Source organism: Calliopsis andreniformis, chromosome 1 (genome assembly GCF_051401765.1).
Source record: "Calliopsis andreniformis isolate RMS-2024a chromosome 1, iyCalAndr_principal, whole genome shotgun sequence".
Classification (NCBI taxonomy): domain Eukaryota; kingdom Metazoa; phylum Arthropoda; class Insecta; order Hymenoptera; family Andrenidae; genus Calliopsis; species Calliopsis andreniformis.
The window spans coordinates 15,443,790-15,468,143 of NC_135062.1; the positions used below are offsets into that span (position 1 = coordinate 15,443,790).

The 24,354-nt window shown below is 41.4% G+C and overlaps 1 protein-coding gene across 1 annotated transcript in view; it reads left to right on the forward strand.

Annotated features, from left to right (window-relative positions):
- The first annotated feature begins 9,804 nt into the window (after positions 1 to 9,804).
- Rhogef3 (Rho guanine nucleotide exchange factor 3) overlaps positions 9,805 to 24,354 on the forward strand; it is a 76,473-nt gene continuing 61,923 nt past the window's right edge. Inside the window, exons 1-6 of the mRNA XM_076384558.1 lie at positions 9,805 to 10,037; positions 11,082 to 11,352; positions 12,840 to 13,141; positions 15,316 to 15,562; positions 15,856 to 17,299; positions 17,530 to 18,724. Coding sequence (XP_076240673.1) covers positions 9,805 to 10,037; positions 11,082 to 11,352; positions 12,840 to 13,141; positions 15,316 to 15,562; positions 15,856 to 17,299; positions 17,530 to 18,724 — 3,692 coding nt within the window. The remainder of the gene's footprint in view (positions 10,038 to 11,081; positions 11,353 to 12,839; positions 13,142 to 15,315; positions 15,563 to 15,855; positions 17,300 to 17,529; positions 18,725 to 24,354) is intronic.

A 24,354-nucleotide genomic window follows, 5' to 3' on the forward strand; every position in this document is an offset into this window, starting at 1 on the left:
TAGTAAATAATAATGATGTGCAGCAGGGAACAAAAGCTTACCGCTAAGTGATTTATTCGGTAAATTGCTTACTTTACCTTTTTGGTGATCACGAACTTCTCGTGCCCTAATTTCAGACCTGCCCTTAATATTAACGAACACGGAATTTTAGAGCAAATATTGCGTTTCTAGACGAATACTTATCCTTGACTTCTGCCGGTAATTACGCATTCCTGATTTCATCGACACATTTTCGACGAGATTATTTAGAAGTAGTGTATACTCAATGTATGTTTGCTCTGACTGTGTCCCTTGATTGATAAAACTGTTCCGAGACAACAATTTCATTATTATCACTAATGTATCTCAGCAATTAGAGGAAGCTGCATGCGTCATTAAATAAATGGCAATTGACAATTTCACGTACTATTAATTACTATGTGATTAATATCGCGTTTTTTGAATTTTACAATAATATGAAAGAGAAGGCAACATTATTTTATGATTATTAATAATGACGAAGGTGTATATTTGTGATTTCGCCGCTAGAAATTGGGTTAACAATGTTTTTCTTGATGGTTGTTAGTGCATGGCAAGGATCGTAAGCAGAAATGTAACCATGTCTCGTGTGTACACCTACACATGCATGGACAATCTCATTAAAGGAACCAATTGTTTCCAACGCATATTCAAAGTTGCATTCAGGCACGGAGACTCGAGCCCACCATAGCTTCCCGTTTTACCCGTCAATTCCTTCCATTTTCCGCGAAAATGAATGGGAGGACGTCAACGACAGTGAGGAAACAAAATTATCGTCGGCGGACGATGCTTCCCTGAAGAATAGAAGACTTGTTTTTAAGCTCCCTTTCAATTTCACATGTTATCCTCTCCCTCTGCGCTTTGCCAACCCTCTATGAAATTTCTGAAAGCTATTGATACAATTTTCTTTCCAAAATTTCTTTCCAAAATGTCGATTAGTAGCCGTGATGGTTCAATTAATTTTATCTCGCCTTCTGTTCTTTACGGCTTTCAGTAAATTAAATTATAATCGGTGTTTCATCGAGGGTGTAATTTTCGAATTGAGTTAAAGTGTTAATAAGTGATTAACAAATTTATTACATTATCGTACATTGTTCAATCGAGACATTTATAGTGCTTCGTGGTTTATTCGTCAGTTTATGTTTACGAATTTACATGGAAATTAATTTTGTCGATTAAAGCCGTTTAAGCTTGTTACATGACGTACGAAACTCTGTTTGGAATAATTACCGAAATGGCTTTCCAACATTTTAAAAATATACATTTTTTAGTGTAGACTTGAACGAACAGAGAAGCAATGCATGCGATATGGAAACATCTGAAAATTGCAAATGGGAATAATTGGAAACTAAATTAACGTGTTCAGCTTCATGAGAGAATTTTAACGAAATTGTAAAAACTGAGTGATAAAATACTCAATCATGGAAAAGTAACAATCAGATATACTAAATGCTCCATAAATTCCACTATTTGTTTTTTCATTCTGTTTCTACTTCAATTGCAAAATCTTTGCCAGCGGTTCCAGACACAGCCAATTTCAATTGCATTGTGTGATTTTCTTCACCACAAGTTCTAACTTGCTGAGAGGTACAAACCTGCGAACAAAGCTTGCGACATAGAATGATCAGACGGCGACGCGTAGCTCCAAAAAGACGTACTGTAGAACCTAGAATTATGGTAGTTACATTCTCTGTTCCAGACATCACTGACATTACTCATTCCGCGGTCAACGATCGATACAAACATAAAAGTTCCCTCAGAGACATATTTCCACGATTTTTCTTGCATCGAAACGTGGACGTAACTCAATTCCGTTTATTTCCTACATTTCCTTTGAATTAATGTTTCTCGAAAACTTGAAAAAGTATGTAAGATTTATGTTCTCGTTGTTATCAACGTAATTATGTTAAAAGTCCTATTTCTTTACAACCACATTAATTTTAATACACTGACAGCAATGGAAAAAATAGTGCAAATAACATGAAGCTAATAGTCTAAAATACGGAGTTTCTTTTAAACAAGATACCTGTATAAATGAAAGAACACAAATCAACGCGTTAATATGTATGTATTTGTCATTTCACGTGGTTGGTTTAGTAATTTCGTATTCATTCCACGTCCTCATTAAATCTTGTGATTAGTAATGAGGTCACGACGTAATAATAATTAATCCCATATTTAATGTGCAAAGCTCTGCGCAGTAAATAGTTTTCAAATTATTAAGTTTTGACTTCAGAGTTTTCGTTATTAACTTTGTTGAATCGAATAAGGAACCTCCGCGAAACTTAATATATCATGAAAGATTCTTTCCGCCATCTTTAATAATCTCGGATAGCATAGTGCATATGAAATCCTGTATCTGTGTACACTCGCTTCTGGCAAGCTTTTCCTCTCGTCTTACGAACCTCGACGTTCACGTAATTACATACAGAGCATGCATGTGTTAAGACAGGAACAATTTTCGTCCCCGATTGCTGGCAATAATTTCAGCACTCGTTATCCCAGCCAAGAGTTGCCTGCTGAATATTACAGCGATCTTAATATTAAACAACCGTATACAATGCTGAGCATAGCCCGTTTACACCCGCGTACGTTTGCAGAATGTTAAAGGGAATTTACTTATTCAGGTAGGACAGTATACCGAAGATGTTTTATACGAACTGAAAATTTCTATTCGACGAAACTGTTTGCAGGCTACTTTCCATTAAGCTAAAACTATATATTAGTAAATTCTGTACTGTCGAGAGACAACTTGACAGGAACCATGTGAGGGAAAGGTTTGGTGTACTCGATGATCTTTAATTTCTTTCGTAAAACGTCAAAGGACCTGCCAATTTCCAGTTTAACGAAGCTAAACTTACGACAGGATCACGACAGGGAGCGGAAAGGTAGAGAAATGTACGACGCGACAAAGAAAATTGATTTACGATATCCCGAGGGTGCTGGTAGGGGTCCTGTGTCGGATATTGCAGAACACGATTTTCACGGATAAAAAATCCTTTTCTACGGTCGAACCCACGTAATCATTAAACACCAATAATACATACGAATTCATACGGCTTGATTTACTTCTTTATTCTCATAGAATCGCATTCGGTATTACCCTTCCGTGCGTTGATTTGGAAATTTAATATAGAACAGATTTCTTCTCGATTATTTGCCGCTTTGACTGGAAAACATATTTTTCCATCGCTACAACTATTGCTTTGATAACTCTAATTCGATTTTTCCTTTAATTCGCCTTGCTCTCTGTAATTTTTATTTTTCTTTGAAATCCTCCCCACTTAGGGATGAAATCAGTCGTGATATCGAGTTTCCAGAATGTCCAATTTTTCAGGTCTAATTTATTAGATCCAAGGAAACCGACAGAAGCTTACATACTGTTCGTCAAGCCCAAAGACACAAATGTAATGCGTTTGTCTGACTGTAGACACCAAGATGCATGAACGTTGAAAGTTTTGAAGCACATTTACAGCATTCGGCTGTCGAACGTTTAGTTGGCGATATGGTTGTCGTAGTTCCTCCGTTAGTTCTATCAACAATTTGACAATGACGAAGTTCTGTCGCTGCTCGCTTGAAACGGACCTGGAGTTATTGTATAATTTAAAAACTGTTCAGAGTGTTCTATCAGATCTTCTTCTCGGAGTGTTCTCGTAAACTTCTATTCAGATTACGTAAACTTGTCAGATAACTGCGCAGTGTTTCCAACTTATGCGATTAATTACACTCGTGGAGAAAAAGCTAATTATTTCTGGAACATTTTTTTCCCATCACATGTTTCTACACGTGAATACTCGAAGAATCTGCCCCCTAACATAATTTATCCCTCTCACTCTGAGGTGTATAATTTTTGCCAAATCTGCATCAGTTCCGACCATACATCTTTCCCTAAGTCCATCTAAGTCTCCTACAAAGTCTCCGCGCAAGATATCAGTTTCTCGCAGGTGTCTGCGAAAACTCGAGAAACTAAATCGACGTGCAGGAAGTTCATAGGTAGATATCATTGACTGAAACAACCGCGACCAGTCGATTCGAGCTCGTCCGTTTCCATCACGGCTACTATTCGCTGTAAATGCTTCTGGTATCGACCGATACATCTAGATACTAGTACGCGGCTAACCTCTAGAACGATCCCGCGGAACAGAGTAATCCATGTTTGATGAGTTAAACGAGAGTTCCTCGAATTATCGCCGAATGACCCTTTTGCCGTTTCTAAGCTCTAAGTGCCGTGAAGTATCGAAGATATGTTTCTCAGAAATACTTTTCTACCTGTTATTCTCCCGTGCATTATAAGCACTATAGTTGGTATTCAATAAAGGTAGATTAAGTGCATCAAAAAATTTATCATGTCCCGTGGCAGATGACGTTTGGTCATTTCTATGATATGTGTGTTATGCAAAGGACAAAGTAATATTGTGAAAATTTATAACGTGTTCATAATTTTCAAAGAATTCCGCACCTCGCAACTAGATCAAAGAGAGACTTTTAATTTGCGTTGGTAACGTATTGCACGACAGTCTCGTCTATGTATTATCATTCTTTCTCGGCCTCGATTTTAATGGACTGCATTTTTAATGGTGTGATTTCCTTTAATAACGTTACGTTGTTAATATTTTTCTTTAGGCCATTAATAAATTCAGGAAAGAAACTAAGCCTCTTGGCTAGAATTCTGGAGCACTTTTTCAGGATAATTGAGAATCTACCCATACAGTTTTAGTCATCGACGAAGTGCTTTCGTTTCTTCTTTGTCATCGTCGTCTTTTCTGTGCTCGAAAAAGAGAATTATGTATGCGGCCCATCAGTGGGATGACACTTGACGTATCCTGGCTAGACTCCTACTTGTACACTATGATATAGTGCGAGGTTGAGTTCTTCATAGAACACTTTGTCTTTGATATATTGGGATGTTAGGTGCAGCAGAAGTCTGCTATATTTTGCCTGACGGTTCTGCTTAATATTCCCATGAGTTTGGTAACTGACAGAAATTATTCAATGGAAAGTAGGTAAGATGGCGAAGTGAAATTACTTTGTCACTATCACTTTGTCACAGGCGATATTAATTGTAATCCTTTCTTTCTTTTACTATAGAAGTAGAACTTACGACGTTTGGAACTCACTGTATTTTGAGCGTTGGTAAAATATAACGTTGCTGTGTCTGACGGATAATACTCGAAATATCCGATACGCGATTCTTCTGAACGACTTGATTGAAAAAGTCTAGCCGATACTCATTTGTTCGACTGAGAACTACCCGATATTGTGCCCAATGGAAAGTTTTATGGTTTACCATGCATTCCATGAGGAAATCATCTAGGAAATTGCATCAGGAGCTGCCACAAGCATGATCCTGGATTTGTTAGGTTACGTGATTAATTAATCTCTCAGACGATGGGAGGATTATCAAGATTGGGTCATTAGCGATATTGATGTCCAGTTATGCTTGTATTTGCCCTCAAATACCATACAAATTCTGTGTCATTCGAACCAGGCGCCAGTTATTAAGTTATTAACCTCACAGGACACGAAAAAATAAGTCATTTTACTTTAGTCACTGGTACTGCGTGCACAGCAGGACGAAGAGCATATTTTTCTAATACAACGAAGGGTGTAGGAATGTTCTGAGTAGAATTCTGCAAAACGACGCGCAGAAAATTTCCATGCAGCTTCGAAAACGTGACACAATACTGTGACCCTCGAAAATCCAGCGTAATTCGATGATGGTCTGAGCTTTAAGAGCTTTCAAGAAGGACCGTTTCTGTCTTTACGAGCATTTTCCTCTCTCCGAAGTCCAGATAACCGTGCCGTGTTGACTTAACGCCGTCCCTATTGTATTTATCCAGCTACGAACACGAAAGCCGTAGGATAAAGCCAACGTTATGTGCTCATGTGGAATATTGCACACATTTATATGCACTGGTTCGCTGGATTCGCTCGTATGCAAATGAGAAATACGCGCAAGCGTATCGGCGTACAGCGGAGTCTTCTTGAAAGTGCGCTACTTTGCGCCTACCTACGTTTCTTAGAATTTCCACAAGAAAGTACAGGTTATCCTTAGAAAAGAGGGTCTCAAAATTGTCGAAATTCTCGTGAACTATAAAGCAGGACATTTACTTAGAAAATTTTCATTGGAAAATGTATTTAGCTTTTGCAAATAGAATACATACCACTGCAGAGTATCGAGTGCAGTGCAAATGTTGAATAAAGTATATTTACAGATTTCCCAGCACGTGCTGCAAACGTCATCCATGACGTTTATTCATCGAGAGAAAGGAAACTAATTTTTACCTCGACGAAGCTTCTAATTTGCCCAGCAGACGATTCTATAATCTATAAACCATCAGTAAATCAATGAAAGCGCTCTGCTTTGTATAAGTACGAGGGAGACGCTGATAACATTGTTGACAGCAGCACGCGTATTGTAACATTAACTACATTCGTGCACCATCCCCCCACTTTTCTGAGAAAGAACTACATCAAACCCCAAAGCTGCCTCTCCACTCAGCCCACTCCCACCCCACCTCTTCAACCACCGACGGTATATAAAAGGTCACAGCAGCACGTATTGGTGGTGGGATCACGAGGCCCTTGGGTTATCTTGTCATAGAGGACTACTACAGTTCACAGACTCTATTAAGAGATTCCAAGTTTCATTTCATCTGCGGTCGGAGCAAATTTCATTTTGCATGCTGCCAATATTTTGTTGTGGGTGTGTATATTTGCTCAATATTTAGAGTATATTCTTTTTGAAAATAAATCTTTGAACGACGCACTGTCCTCTATTTTTAACCTATTTTTTTCTTGCAACAGTGCACATGGATTGACGTTTTGTACATAGTGTAGAATTTTTACCGATAAATTTATTTCGTTCGACGTTTAGACTCAGAGTATGCCACAATTGTTGTTGCAATTACGTTCTCCCAGTGGAAAATGAACAAATTTTACTCTGTGGATTTTATTATAAAATGAATTGAATTTTACATGACAATATGGCACCAGGCACAAAAACGTCAACACGAATATTTCACTCCTCATCTCTGTGTCCCATTTCGAGAACAATTACACTACTGTACGTGTTTCAAAGGTAATAGATATAGAAGATTGTTTCATTTTTATCGTATTGAATATTGTGGTTAATTGTTCGACAAAAAAGATGAGAGGGAAGGTAGTTTACGATGTAACAAATCAATTTACAAAAACTATTTGAGTTGTATGTCCCAAACTGAATTGAAAACCTAGATGGCAAACTCTTCTCATCACACACGAAATTGTAACAAAGTTTTATATTTAGACGTAATTCAGTTCTTGTTGAGATAAAAGAAACGTTTTTCTGCCATTCCTGACAGTAGTCATAAAGGAATTGCAACGCCTGTGGAAAAGCATTCCGGTTTACAGTCGAGTCGAGTCGGACGACCTTTGCAGGCGCTACCGGTCGAGAAAATTGCATATAGGTAATTAAGGTTTCAAATACAAATATTCCTCCTTTGTGGTGCTCTTAAAGCTGAATAAAATCAATATGAATTATGCAACGAAGTTAAAAATAGATACCAATAATCGGTCTCTTACTTCTATTGTAAAACGTTTGAATCTCTCAAAACTCTCTATTGTTCGTTGAACTGTGGACGTTGATCCTGCCTCTCTCAACTAGCTTGCGGTTGGTATTATTATTCACAAAGCACGGTTTAATAGATTTTATTGTGGCTGGTCCGTGATTACAACGGTATTCTGGTCGTAAAGCCACATCAGCTCAAACTGTTCATAAATCAGCGGAATGACAGTCATTAAGTAGAATCATCTCTAAATAAAATTAGCTCCGTTTAGACACAGTGCCATTTTCCATACACTTTATCGTTTCATCGTTTCACTTGATACTCCGTAAAGACATTCATTTCAAAAGTTCTGTCGATGTAAACTCATTCGACAATTTCGCCTCAGTAGATATAAAAAAACTTATAATTAATCATTTCATGGAAACTGTTGATCTAGTATTAGCGAATAAAACACAATTAGCGATAAAATGCATGAAATGAAAAGAGATCGATAAGGGGAGGAGGTGAGCGTAGAGAAGATTGTCAGTAAAGACGATCTCTGACTATTCTGTTATTTCCTCTTATTTTCTTGAGCAAGTGACCATAAATCCCAATGGCGCGACTGGAAGTACCAGCTTGGTCCGCGTAGTTTTCGTTTTGAAAGTCCGCAATACACGCCGCCCGCCGTAAATCCCAATCAGAATTTGCAATTTATGGAGTGGCTTAGCCGAACACGAACACTGAGAAGCGAACAAAAATCCACTCGTTGCACTGCCAAACTAACCGCACGATTTGCTCTTCCATTTATCGGTTCGCGAATGGTCACTACATGATGAGCTTTTATGCATCGAATGGAATAAACGTATGTTTACGATGAAAAGATTGAATCTTTAGCAGCTTTTGTAATTAAACACGGCATTCGCCAAAAATTAGTAACTTTTCACTGCACCCCGATTAAAATGTTTCTCTTCAAATTGATGCTGTAATCAAAGATTCTCTCTCAGTCGTGTGGAAGAGATATAATACAAATATAATAAGGGGGTTGTACTAAGGCGAGCGAAGGGTGAAAAATAAATCGAGTTCACTGTTTACAGAGGGCTTAGCACGTCAAAGGTACAGTTAAGCATTTATCACTCGTTAAAATTACAGCTGAAGTTTACTCATATCGAATGCAAATGTTTTTAATGTATACTGTAACTCGTATAAAATGGTATTTCAAATAATGTATACACAAGTGAGACGAATTAGGATATGCTTGGCGTAATTGAGTTTTCAAACACGCAAATTACTCCTTTAAAATAGTTGGAGCTACTACATTAACACACATTGATTGAAATTCCTGGGAAAAATAGTTCTAACCATGTATTAAATTTTCGTGGGTACATTATTTCCAGCAGAAATTGTTTGCTGGTACGGTTAAACGCAGGAAACTTTCGTCAATATCTGACGTTATAATAACGAGCTTCATTATCGTCGATCGCCAGAAATTAAAGCTACACCATATTAGTGGCAGGTTTCACCACAAAGCATGACTTGGATAACCATTAATTAAAAGTTAAACTCTACTCTATTTCCTAATTTAGTTTATTAGAGAAGAATAAAGATAAAGAAGAATAAAAGACACAACGAATAGGTACAGTGACAGTAGTAGATTCTTTTTCTATCCTGATTCGATTCCGGAGAAAAGAATTCACAGTTCGATAGTCACGACCCAATAGCTTCAGAAACGAAACGCTACAAAAGGATAATGTTCCTAGAAACGTCTCATTGTAAATTATTTCTTACCCTTAATGCAATCCTATTTTCTAGCTGTATCGTCCCATTCGATCCAAAATACTGAATCCCTGAAACCAAATTTTTTCCCAAAAAATATAGAAGCAATATCTTCTGAAGTTTTTAGACTTTCTCGTTTAATATAAAAAAAAAAACGATAGTAAAGCTCAACCATTTCCGTCGCTTAACGGGCACTGCTTCGTTTAGAGCTGCAAAAATAAAAAAAAATTAAACTGCTAAAAATGAACAAGCCAATAAAAGCGATAAAAAGAGACTATAAACGTAATTTTGACGATGACCTGGTTTCGGTATTGTGAGGACAAAAATTCAAGGGCTTTTGGCAGAGAAGTCTATCCTCCGCTAGAGAATTGCATTAAAATCGATTAATTCATCGAGCTACTATTTTAATTACTTCGTCTTTTTCAGCCAACTGTGTTAATGAATTGTATTACTTGCCATAAATGTTATTTTTTTCTGTTATTTAGCAATGGCATCGCAATTTTTACGACGAAATATCAGTGCAGCGTTTTTCGTTCTGATTGTAGGATGCAGGGACGACAGGATTCCACTTGCACCGGCTAAAATGAATCGCAAGGAGGACCCGCTGTTGCGGCAGCATCGCAACCGCTTGCTGCAATTAGCAGAGGCGACAAACATCAAGCCTGGCCGTGGCAGCGGGAAAAGACGAGGCCAGAGGCAGTCTCACGGCTTCGGACCCAGGTCAGCTTGCAAAAATTTTTTAATTACAATGCCCGTAATATCATTCAAGTAGCATGGCCACTGTTATTACGCTCATCTGCACAGAACATTTCAAAATAACCTCAGAAGCGGGAGAAGTTAAACATTGTTAACCTTTTGCTCGGTCGGTGCATATGAAATTGCTGATTAAATAAAGAACCAAATAATGAGATTCCATTACTCCATTGAATTTCATTTAAAACGACAATTTTATGTGCAGCATCCTATATTACACATGTAGCGATTTCCAGGTTCATTTATATGCACATATATTCAGAACCTCTTGTCAAATAACTAATTAAATTTATAGATGATTTTTTTACTTATCGAGCTTATCTATAAGGTCAAGTCATTTATGTGCTATCAGTCAATCTGGTATATTTAAATAAATTCTCTAGGTAAAGTGGGAAAACCATTTCGACGTATCGTATACTTTTTGCTAGTTTCATATATTCGTCTTCATTACCATCTCGGTTAGACTAGATTCCAGGGCGGTCTGTCGTCGACGTTTTTATTACCAGCCGACCATTTCCTCTTTTTATTTTATCGTCTTTGGCGGATCAGAGAAGAAGAAAGAGAAAATCTCGGGGAGAAATAGCAAGGGGTTGGAAACTATCCGTGGCTTTCAGTGGGCTTGCATAATTAACCCTTTTAAGCTGACATTACGCGTGTCGACGTGCGCGACATCGCATTCACGATGCATTTTAGCGATTCGCCTGCTGCCCCTTCTTTGTCTCGTCCTCTTCTTTGTTCCTACGACGTTGTTTTTATGCTTTCACGTCGCACACGCCCATTCTCGACGTTACTTGACGAAATTCCTTTCACACACGCGCGGAGAGTGTGTCGACACCCCCGGGCGAGGCCCGTCTCCCAGGGAAAATCATTCGAACCCCCGATAAATATTAATGTCGAACCGAAAATCAGAGCTTCATAGACCGTGCAAAGGTTCTCCCTCTGTGGGACATGAGCGTAGGTATCGATGTACAGAGTCGACTGAGAAAGGAAGGGGCTTCTGGTCTGTTTCAGCAATGGAGGTCCGAGCACAGGCCGCGTGACCCTGCAGGACATTGTGAGAAGCGATCCTGGATACACGCCAAACATCGAACACTTAGTTTTTCCGGAGCGCAAGAGCAGCAACCCGAATTTGACCAAAACAACCGACGAAGCTGCGCCGAACAAATCCAAGCAGAATGCAACGAGCTCAGGGAGGTCCAGGCTGGCTGAGGTTTTCTCCAGGCATTACTCCAGAGGCTCCTCGCAGGACTCATCCGTCACGTCCAGGAAGAACCATTTAAATGTAAGTGTTCCGTGATTTCCTGCTTCGAGTCATTTCGCTACTATCGCGATAACCCTTCGAATGAGTCAATTTGCCATTAAATCTCCCAGAAGATAGGAATCTCTTACTCCTTTACGGTGTGTGTTCCAAGAATTTAAGAAACGAATCCTGAGCTATCAATAGATCCTTTCGGACTTGAGCGCGAGAAACTCTGATCGCATCGATCGATTTACCGACCTACATATCCCCGTTGATTTCTATCCTCCTTCTTGTCGCGAGGTCATTTCAATTTTTCCACGTTAGGTAAACAAACGACTTCGAAGAGATCTGTTAGTAATAAAACATGACGCAGGGACCTTGATTTCTCATATTTCTTATCAACGGCGCCAATTTCGCTCCGATGCGAGGGAAATGGGTACAAGTTAATCGGTGAATCTGATCGGCACTTCAAAGTGCCACTCTTGCCTCGCCGCCGCCACAGCTCTCGATTCTCGATTCCCGACAGATCGCCGCCCGGAGACGGGTTCTTCACCGTGCCACGACGAAAATAAAAATACTTTCGTCGAAGGAGTTGCGTAGCCAGTCTCTCGCCAGCCTCGTCCGTATTTGGAAGTAGAAACAGCGGCAGGCAGTCGCGCGGCCGTACCTGCGAGACGCTTAGTTCATCTTGTGTCACACCGCACCGACACGCTCTTAGCCAGGGTTTCAAGAACGCTTTTATGCAATCGACACTTCCATGTCGGTCTTACTGAATGTTGTATCGTGTACACTTAAAGATCTCCTTCTTTCTAATAGGAAATATGAGCACCTTTATTAGTTATTTCAAAATCGGTGATCTCGTGTTTTCCATAACAACGAAGTCCCCTTAAAAGTGGCCAATAATCGATTGGTCGACTTGGGAAGATGTCTGAAAGAAGATATCGAGTGCAATTAATTAAAGAAAAAAAGGACAATAACTTCTTTCCATTTTCTTGGAATACTTAAGAAACTCTGCGGCGGTATGTTGGGAACGACTCTTGAATCCTCGATCCTCTTGTCGAAGAATGTGAATCTTCCATAAAATGGGGACTCCGCCATTCGTCGAGAAAAAGCGGAGGAAGAATGAGAAAAAAGTAGGGAATAGAACTGAATAAGGAGTTCATACCGAATCGATTAGCTTACCTATCCAAAGAATAATTGAAAACGCTTGACAAGAAACGCCAAATGCATGCGGATCATTCTATTAAAAAATCTCAGATTACAAGAACCTTAGTTATTCCCCAATATTTCTCTATACTCTCTAAAAATTCTCTTTAAACATCCCAAATTGGTCGCTCTCTTTCGAACACCATCGACAAAAAGAACCCAGAAAGCACCCGTTCGAGAACTCAATTTGAAGCTAGTTCACGATTCGTATGCAAAGGTTTCTTTTACCCAATGGACACAAAGCGTGACGAGCCCTAGGAAAAGCAGCCCCATCCTTTCGGCCGTGCCAGTTCACGGAGGGTGATTTGAATTTCTGATCGCAGAGCACGTCACTGGACAGCGGAGGAGCGGTGCCCCATCAGACAGCGGCGCCGTCAGGGTCCGGTGGTGGCACGGTGGTGACGAGGAGCGGCGGTCGTCGGTGGCTGTCGCAGAGCTCGCAATCGTCCAGCAGGCAGCATTCGGCCGAGGACGGGGTACGTGGGGGCAACGTGGGCGTCATAGGGCCCGTTTCGTCCTCGTCCTCGAGTCAGGCCCCTGCTCCCGCCTTGCCACCTCGTAGAGTCAGTCCAGCCGCGGATTCTACCGACATCTCGAATACGACCGCTGGCTCCCGCGGCGACAGGTAACGCTCGTGACTCGTGCTTTTCCTTTTTGCCCGCGCCTGCACCGTGCTCTACGCTTCCCGACGCGGCAAACCGCACCGGTACCTTTCGACATTTTTCTCTCCCTTCGTGTTTTGTGCCCTGGAACTCGTTACACTCGAAGACTTCCAACGAGGATACGGTGTTATACACGTGACTGTGCTGTACCTGTTACGCATGTGTGCTCTGTGCTCATAATTGTTCATCTCTTAGAGACTAGAGCTATTTCTCTGTCGTTATCTGGAGGAAATTTTACGACGTAGCGGGATAAATTCTTGGAATTTGACTGGGGAAAGAGAAGGACCGTGGCATATGTATATTAATGAAGTACGTAACTATTCGCGCGCGAACTGGTCTCTCCTCAATTTTTTACGTGGGCTTGAGAGTTCATTGTCCGTGGTCCGTTGACTGGCCTCCGTTCGACAGCGCTGCTCGGACGGACCAAAAAAGGACGCGTGGAGGACTAGATAAATAGCAATAGCAAGGCAAAATGATTTGAAACGCGTAATGAGAAATATTGGTTCCGTGGGAGATCGATGCTCGCAAAAACCGCGGCTCGTCCTGGGGATTAATATCGCGGCGAGGAACGTTGATCTTGAACGGGTTAAAAACAGAATTCATTCGATCGTTGCGAAGTTTACTTCTGCTCTCTCCAGTATTTACTTTTTTGCTGCCTTCGACGGAGGTTACATGCGATGCAACTTTCATGAAGCTCAATGAAACGTCGTGGCTGTTTCCTGCATCGCTTCCCCGCGGAGCGTAACTTGTTTACACGCATCAATACAGAATTCAACTAGAACACGGCTGTAATAAAATGGATCCTTTCTAGATTCTCTTTTGAGTCCTTGTACGGATAATTAGCGTCCTCGGCTCGTTTCCAAGGTGTTTAATGGGATTGAGGGAAACGAGAATGGTCGATTTTTTAAGTCTCTTACAGTTTTTAAAATATAGCGGATTTATTTTATCTGGAAGTAAATTTGTTACAGAGGACTGGCAATAAATTAGCCAAATTGTACTCGTGAGATGCATGAAAATAGCATTAGTCTATTTAACGTGAGTTTTAATGCGATCGCAAAATGACAGTATATCGATTTCCGGTAACAACGTGATACTTGATGTGACACGTGATATCTAATTTAACGCGCAATAGTGAACCAAGTGAGAAAACGGAGGGAAGTCAACTACCCTGCAAACGATGTCTGTTAAAAGGTAAATATAGCTAAGTAATTCAGAACATTTATATTCGGATTCGCCGATAAGATCGCTCACGTACATGGATATATTTAGCGTATGACATCCGAAGTGGAACAAATTAAGGGATTCTGTATTCGGAGATGTCCTGTCTGGCTGGGAATAGACAGGTCAGCTTAAGAGAACTATTGAACTCTTGGTACTACTCTAAAAATATAACAGGCAATGTGAATTAATATTGAATTTTCATATCGAGATATGCAGGATTAAAATATTAAAGCAATTATATTTAATTGCTAGATATGAAGGACGTACAAGTTTTTAAGCCTTACAAACTAAATTCGTAAGTCTTAATTTCCAAATGAGCTGGTTCACTTGGAAGATTAAAGTGTCATTTGCTCCCGTATTTTAACCATCCTGGTCGTGATTTGAATCTTGCTAGCAATCTCATTTCCCTAGCTAATACTTTTATGAACCATTACCCCAAAAAGTTATTCTTATGCTGATTTTTCATCTGATCATATTCTAACCTCCATCAAGCAGCAGTTTCAAATCGGGGGAGGTGGAGCTCATGCCTCTGTAGACATTTCGACGCAAGATGGATGCAATGTCCCCGTTTTCCTTGGTTCTACCCCCTTCATGACATCTTTATTTGCTCTCCCTCTATCTCGAGATATTGCTAGCCACGTAGTATCGATGAATATTTATACCGAGGAAGATTGTATGAGAATATGATAGAACAACAGCGTTACCAGGGTGCAATGACCCTCTCAAACATCGTGAATTCTGGCAGTACAAACCGTAGATAGGGTTTGCCTGGAATGTATTTGCGTCGATCTGTAATCTCGGGTCCATACTGGAAGCAAATTTCGTAAATCTTGTCTGCAAACAATGTTAGCAAACACTCTTGTAGGTCCTCAGAGTGCATAATACCTCGTGACAGGAAAATAAAAACTTTTTACAGAGGTCCGAACGTGTCGATTCTTCATTTACGCAGCACTTCGGATCCTTGGGAAGTGGGTTCTCAGGGGTCCACGTACAGTGTTGGCAGTAATAAAAGCCAAACTAGCATCAGAGGAAAATCGAGCGGGAGCACGCGCGGCTCATACACACGTGGCACTTCAATACCATCCTTAAAACGTCATGACACGACAGCGTCGACGACGTCGAGCTCGAGCTTGAAGCAGCATCGACAGGACAGCCACGGGCAGGCAAGTGGCACACTCAAATAATTTATTCCATTATTTTCTATTCCGCTTTGGTATTCATCTTTTTTGGTAAACTCTTTAAAGGCTATGAAATTCTCTGTTAAATGTTATTATCTCTCGATTTTATAATTGTTATTCAGTCTGGAAAAACAGATTAATATGTACTCTCCATTCGTGTATTAGTTGTTAGTCAAATTTCTTAGGAGACTGTCGAGTTCTCTAGTTCTCGTTAAAAAGTTTCAAGATTCCCAAAGTGTTTCGAAGACCTACGTTTCTACCGATGAACTTGTGGATAGGTGACGAGTTCTCGTCGTCGAGAATCCTCGAATTCGTTCCTGTCCGGTAACAGCGGCACCTCTGGCGAGCTCTTCATCAGCGGCGATTGCAGCAGAGAATTATCACCGGTCAGATGGTGCGACAGAGAAGTTGACGGAGTCTATTTGGGTCGATCGGGGTGGGTCCAAGTACAGCAGAGGTCCCTGGACGAAAATCGAAGGATAAACTACGAAAGCAGCTTGGTCACGGCGACCACTGGCACTCTGCCCCTGCCCCGACGCGCTACAGTGAAATTGGCTGATTATCATTGCAACAGCGAACCAGGGAAATGTCCTCAAGAGTTCTCGAGATTGGACAGTCAAAGACCAGACTATCTAGCTATTCATAGCCAGGACTATGAGTCCGTGGCAAGCAGCACGTGCACGTCCCCTCACAGTATTCCAGAATCATACTCCCCACCCTCGATTACTCCGATCATATCACCCCCACCAGCATTCCAAGATGTGGTCGGCAAAAAGTCCTCTTCGAAACACTCCACTGGACGCAGCAACTACGGAAAAGCGCCATTCTTACCGCGATCTAACGCCATAGTGGACAGCGATATAATCAGTCCCCCTCCATCGCCTCCACATCAAATGAACTGGAGTTCCTTGCCATCTTCCTCTCGGAAATCGTCGAGCACGCCGTCCAGATCGCGGAGACAGAACTCTAGCAGCCAACAGCAGCAGTACCATCAACAGCAGCAGCAACAGCAACAGTATCGAATGGCGCAGGCTAAATCGCTGGAAGATCAATCATCCTCGAGAAGGTCGCAATTTGTTCAACGTTACATCGAGTCCTCGAGCTCTTCCTCGTCCTCGATGGGCTTCAGGAGCCTCGATAGCTGCGTCACGAGATCGACTATGCCCCGATTATCAGAGAACACAGATTCCTCGGTAGAGGGATACGACGATGGCGACGAGGACGATAATCCCAGCTCGTCCTTGAATCTCAGCCTTGTTTCGTCCTCAATCATAGCGTTGAATTCATCCACGGAGTCGATTCGCGCTAACGGTGAGAGGATTTCGCCAAACAGACAGGGCCGTCACCACAGGAGTCAACAGGGATTGAGGAGATCGCCTGGATCCTCGGAATCTGGGAAGCAGTTGTCGTTTAATTCACCCTCCTCCACCTCCTCGTCGTCGAGCAGCGCCGAGAGGCAGGGCAGATCGCCGACGCCGAATCCCTTTAGACGTGGGAACGCTTCCAGGCAACATCAGAGCGCGAGAACGACGCAAGCGTCCCCGGAATCTCATCAGTCACGAGTAAGGAGATCGAGAAGCCTTCAATTACCTGAAAAGAGGTCTCCAGGTACCGCAGCTCCGAGCAGGGATCACTCGAGGGAGTCTAACGAGCCCCACAGAGTCGTTGTTAAAATTTCCAATGACCGAGGAACCGATAGGAAACGCCACACCCTTCAGAACAGTACGTATTCCTTCCTTCCTGTCATTTGTTATTCATGTACGTTCCTTCCCGTACTTATTATGATTCATGTCGTTATATACTGACACACATTTTTACTTTTTCTATACATTTATTAATGGTCGATATCAAAGACCTTTATTTTGATATTTAATTGGATCTAAGGTAAATTGGATCTTCTGAACGATCGAATCGTTTATTGCTACAGTGCCCTGTTCGTGTATGTTTCTCAGGAAAAGCTCAGTCGACTGAGGACGCATTAAACGAAGAACTCCTCCGCGAGACGGAGGCAGTAGCCGAGTTTCTTTACGGCACAAGAAGCCGTACGCCAGCCAGGAATCTCCTTTCGAGTCGCTTTGAACGCCGCGAAGAAAGCCAGGAGCAAAGACGGAGCAATTCCAATGCTTACGACGTTTACTTTATATCATCGAAACAGCAGCAGCCTTCTAAATCGACCGGTGGCTCGTCGCAACAGTCGCAACAACAGCAGCAGTCGCAGCAGCAGCAGCAGCAGCAGCAGCAACAACAACAACAACAATCTAGACGACCGAAGACTCTTCAGAGAGGGGCAACGACCCCAAACGCGAACCCTTCTGCCTCGAACCATGACTTCTGCGTCAACCCTGACACGAAGTTACGTTGCAACAGCAGCACCTGCGATTTCTGGCCGCACTGCTCGCAGAGAGACACTTTGTATTCTCCCAACCAGGCTCCAGTATTCATGAAGTTGTCTCAGAGCTATCCCGCTCATCAGAGGCTCCCCACGGAGGCTGGTAGCCACGCGAGCAGGGGCAGCGCCTGCTCGTCCCCAGCCTCGTTAGAGCGGATGGACGATCGAGAGTTCCGTGAACGCGAGAGCTCGCGGAAGAGTCGAGGAAGCCGTGATCAGATCAACTCGAGCGCGTCAAAGTACCAGGACAGGCAGCCGAAGAGCGTCCTGAAGCAGCCGAATCGATGGTCACCGCTCGAAGGATCCAATGGGAATGGTTCGACCGTGGAGAAGAGGGAGCACCATCGATTTTACCGGAAGCCCGAGTTCGCAGGTAGCTTCGAAGGTTGCGAGAATAAGGACAGGAAAGTATCCCCGGTGCAGGGGAAGAGCATAGTAAACAGATCGCCTAGTGGACAAGTTGCGTCCCCGTCGACCACCTCTTCATCCTCTAGCAGCGACATTTGGGTCACCACTTCTGATCGAACTGTGACCAAGAGTCCAAGAAACGCGAAAAGTTCTGGGGCGTCCACTCCTATGGAGGACGCTGTGATTGGATCCCTGAAGACCTTAATGGAGCCACCCAAAGACGGAATGCTGTCGAGGCCTGGCAGCGCTCCGACCAGAGGAGAGGATTCTCTGTCAGTCGATATCTCTTTGGATCCACACCAGCGGTCGCTGTCCTTGCCGAAGTCCTTCCTCACGCATAACAGCAATGGGTAAGTCGATCAATTTTCTGATAAGCTAATGGGGAAATATTCTTATCTAATCAGGGTGGACTATTAATAAGAGTGTCCCTGGTGCATATGTTGGGTGGGTATAGAATAATTCAAAATATATGAGCTCTAGTTTTATTTACTGGATTTCTCGGTTGCGAAGAAGTTCGATTATTTCTCTAATTGGCTTTCTGTTTGAAACCTGCTGGCTATTACATCCTATGTACTTGAAACGCGTAAATCTCTTAACCATTTTCTCAAGAACTTTTAAGAATTCTCCGTCTCGCCTATAATCTCGTTTCCTAGAAATTTTTCACTCTCTCGGACGATCGATACACCATTCTATGGCCACGTAGCGGAATGAATTCGATAGAAATAATTTCGCCTGTTCTCCATGTATGTCAGGTAAACATTTAGCTCGGTTTTTATTGGAAGCTGTACGAAACTGTGTACGTTCGACGAAGGTACATTTCCTGTAACTCGTACAATGTTAGCAGAGTGAAATTCAATTTTCCACAAGTTCAATTACTTGGGGTTCACAGTTATACCAGTTCCCCCGCTGCCAGTGATAGTACGTAGATCGTACGTCGAAGTTACTAATGGTGCAATCGCATACACGTCACGTGCAGTGGATGCTTCGACCCCCTGGATAGGTGTTCGATTCTCTAGGTGAAATTGTGTGGGTGTGGATTAATTTTGACACTTGACACCACCAGTATTTTAATCAACCGAACGATATCACGCGTAGATTACGGACATCTAGAACATTTCTCACAAAATATGCCATGGTAGATTTTTCTATTTTCAAAAGAGAAGGAAGAGGAGATGAGCTGACGTCAAACTTGCACAAACTCACTTGAAATACTTACACGTACATCCAGTGTTGCTGTACGAATTCCCTCCTTGTGTATAGAGAGGGAAATTGGGAGGTAAAGGAAGAAATAATGGGTGCCCTATTGGCATAAATCTTGGCCCTAAACCTTAACACAATAGGACACCCATTATTTCTTCCTCCACCTCTCAATTTCCCTCACTATACCTAAGCAGAGAATTCGTATGTCATTCCTGCGTATATCAATATTTCCATTGAGTTAAGGACGACGTAGGTCCTATAGTCTGCCATAAAGGTCCCAGCACCTTATCGTCCAAGCAGTACGGAAATTCACTCGACGCTCTCAAGTGACGAACATATGGACATGCAAAGTGTAATGCGACGTAATCGTCCGTCCGTCGAACCGGTTACGCCGCGTGTAAAGTCGCCTACGAGCCTCCCACGCGGAATCCGCGACGACGTCTGCCAGTGGACAAAGGGGCATTATACCGCTCATCACGCACGATTTCAGTTTACACTGAACACGAGCAGAAACACGATAAAAATATGATGCACGAGAGGGTCATTAATTCGTAATTAATTCGAGCCACGTGCCTTGCATTAGCCATTGACCAATGGTATGTTACAAAATTCCATCAGGACAGGGTATGTCAATTTTTTAAAAACAGAAAGGTCAAAAGTGTGTATACTGTATAAGGACAAAGAGCACGCTGGTGGAAGTTGGACAAATAGAAGCAACTTTTTACTCCAGTTATGAGGAATAAAAATTTGGTCAGTTACATGCGGAAACATGCGGTTGCTTTACATTTTACGGAAGTCCGACCCGAATGCGTTTCGCGTGTCTTCAGACTTTTAAACTAGGCATTAGGGAGGAAGTTCTTTCAGTCTTTGGCCAATAGTTAATCCGGGGGATGGGGAGTTCGGAAGAGTCGCGTGCTTCGGCATTCCCTTTTCTCTCTTAAACCGTACAACTTCTTCCAGCGATCCGCCCCTTGTGTATTCGCATATCTCGCGGTGAATGCTGTATGAAAATGCTCCTCGAAGGATCGTTCCATGATATTCTCAAGAAAATATTCGTATATAAATTCTGACTGTGATATGGGGACCTGGATAATTCAACGAGATTCGTGAGGACTTTCTTTTACCAAATGCGAAGTTTAAAACTGAATTTTCTCTTTGTAAAATCTCGATTTCTTCTTGAATTATCAAATCAGTTAACATCACTATTTTTATAGTATTTGTATGCATAATATATCGAATAAAAATGAAGTTATAGTTGAAGAAATTTTTCTGTAGGTACATCTGTGTATGAGCAGTAGATTTGTGTGTTTCATTTTTTTTACATGACAATACTTTGTTAGATTCTTTTCCATGATTGCTGCTTCGTGCCTCCTTTTTCAGTCACCTGTGAATGGACCGTTAATTTATCTTCCATGAATAATTCACGCATTTTCAAGACACGACCATGAAATCGTTTACTTTTCTCTCGAGTTGTCTCCTGAAAAACACCCACGCGCGTCAAAAATTCTGAATAATTTCTCTCCACAGTAGCAAACGACTTTGTTCCATTGAATTTTATATTTTATATTTCCTAAGTTGGTGACGAAGTGCTCGAAACATTAATCTTCAGATTTGCCATTCTATGCAATAGAAACATAAATTTCGATTTTGTTGTTTTCGTGTTGCACTTCCGGTTTTCAGGTGAAATAAATATCATGGGTGTAAACATACAAGGGGATGTAGGGGCCAATCTATTCTTCCGTTGATAGAAAAATTTATTTCAGGTCCGATAAAAGTTCACCTTGTCTCTCGTGTGATCGTGTCTAACGTATTGAAAGTATTCGACTGAAATTGCCATTGTAGGATTTGACTTTCGATTTAGTACGCTATGTTGTTCCGATTGCGTCAATGCAAGCGATATTAATCTCCGAAGGATCGAAATTTACGCGACAGGTAGTCGTATCGTTCTGAAACCTATTGAACATTCATAGAATATCTGCAAAACCATGAATTCTGATTAGACATAGGCTATTCATTTCACAAATTGTTGGTCAGATTGACAAGTAATTAATAATGATACTAATCAAATTTTCAGATATTCAATTGATTTGGCCTGGTACATGTTGGCTCAAAGTCAAATAAGCTATCTGCAGTATCTGCACCTATCAGAATGCAGTTTCTTTGAGCGTTGATTTTTTCGCTTTAGGCGCTACCTGGAGGCTTTATTAGTATCGACCTGTGCTAGCTACTTTATTCTGAAACTAACAGATGGCCTTGCATCACGTTCTCTTACCTGTCTCCCCTGTCTGCTATTACCTGTACTCCTTCAAATTGGCGGTAACAGTATCGTTCAATAGTTTCTTGCTTATGATGAATTACTTGCATTAAAACGACATATGATATCATTTAATTTTGAAATGTTGAAAAAACTGCGAAATTAAAAACAGTCTTATTTCACCTATATTGTAACTTTAAATATCCAAATAGCTTCTAAAAAAGTAGGCTTGTTACATTATGGTTTCAGGGGTGTGATCTACAATTAGGGTCGACAGGTTTCCTCTGATTGGTAGATTCAGTGAAACGAGCCAGTGTGATGGGATCCGTCGAAACGACATGCATTAATTACAAAGTCGATAATTAGTGCTAGTCGAAAAGAACGGAGAGTTTCGATGAACAAGTGCTAAATTACCGTGCCGGTGTATGATAATCATTATTCTACTACAAATCCCCAGGCAAAACAAAACGCTCTGCGGCGTCAATGGCGCTCCGTGGCCTCGTTATTTTCTTTGTTATTTCACTGGCAAATGGTAACTAGAGTGTGCATCACGCGATAATGTATAATCGATATGCGAGACTTTATGTTAACCGCTGTCAATTACAGTTCGCTTTTCATTCATCAAAAATATGATTAAACTTCCTACTTGTCTTCAAAGAGAGCAGGAAATATGAATAATTCTCTCAGCAGTCTTAGGCAAGAGTGGCCACAATTATAATACTTCAGATATCAAAAGCAAATAAAATAAATGAATGAGGTATTATTTAAATGAGCACCACTACCCGTGAAGTTAGCTAATTAATTTTTAATAATGTAAATCACTTTTCTAAAGTATCTGCATCATAATGAATGAGTGCATCCATTATATGAATACACTCCTAAATTAAAGAACCGCGATTCCAGTGCAGCATCGATGGATGCAACGGAATTTACATAATACGCGTTAAAATGGAAACGAGAATCAGTATCGTAATTTGTACGGAATAGATTTCTGCCTGGAATCGTTCAACCGGCGATAAAATTAACTTGCATTCCATTCGCGGGATTCGCTTGACAGAATTGCTCACGTAGGTGAGTTTTATCTTGACGAGGAGCGGAGTACGGTACGTTGCACCTGCAACTTACACCCGTTGAGGTCGAATGATACGAAGGAGGCGATGAAATTACATGCTTTCACTGCCGACAATGCAGAAGGTCGACTAACGTTACGGAAGACGATCGTTTGCTGAATTTGCGATTTCGATCCTGTTTCCAGAACAGCAGAAGTCGCCCGATTCGCGATGCCACTTTGTAAAAATACTTGTCATCTGAGCGAGAATGCTTCTAAAACCCACAAAACGTGAGAATCAAGAATTTCAAATTACTGAAAATCATTTAGATGCATCGCTGCGTTTCACCTTCGTCTAATTTCCGTAATTTACGTTTGGAAAGTTACCTGAAATTGCATGTTCCAGTTCCATCTATGGACGCTATTTGAATTACATTTGAATTACGGTCATGATTTTAGAACAGATTGCATGCCATCACTGTTAAACTGGTTACGTGTACAAAGTGTAACACTACGGATTTAAATAATGAGAATTCCAATAACGTTACTGGACCACCCGGAACAGCATTAAATATTTCGAGTAACGTGTAAGCTAACTTATAAAATTTACGTAACTAAAACGAGGAATTCTTTATAAAGTCTAGAAATTCGAAAAATATAGAAAATCTAGTCCTCAATTCATTCATAAAATGATCCTCATCCGCTGTCTCTCTTAATACAGGCACATTCTTATCAAATTACTGCTTGTTACTTAATCAAATAGCTGTGCCGATTTCACCAACGAAACCACAACTTTATCCACGATACTGTTTCTACAAACCTCTCCAAGAATGAATAAATAATCGTCAAAATATTTAAATGATCGCGTTCTCGACAACCCCGCATGAAGCATCCAAGCGCGTGCTTCGAAAGCAGAATCCTTTGAATTCATTCGTCCTTAGTTGGGAATCCATGCCGCAAGTGACACTAATTGGGTCAAAGCTTCCAGCCAGAAGTGTGTATAGCGCGCGGAGACGCGAGTAATTTTCATTCGCGAACAACATCGTCGTCGGAGCGGACTTTACATGTACGTTACTCTGTCGGTTACACGACGAAGCAGCGTTACATGCAAATGAATTGCGATAAGGAATCCGTAAAAGCGCGCACGTGTACGCCCAGGGTGGAGCTTGCGCCTTGGGATGGCTTTTATTTTGCATCTGTCGAGCCATTTTTCACGACATTATGGAGCTTTAAAGTTGCCAGGTTCACGGACGAAATGTTGATGGCGGGGGCATATGTTACATCGTCGATTACGTTTTCAAGACTCGTAAACGAGATAGGTACCTACATCTTCGTGTCTCATTGGTGAACGAGCTCTCAACATGTCGCGTGAAAACATAATAACGCTAAAGGAATATTTTTAGAAAGATGCAGAAATTAGGATAACGAGATCATTGGAGTTGTGATAAAAGGATTAGTAACGAAGCAAAATTTGAAAA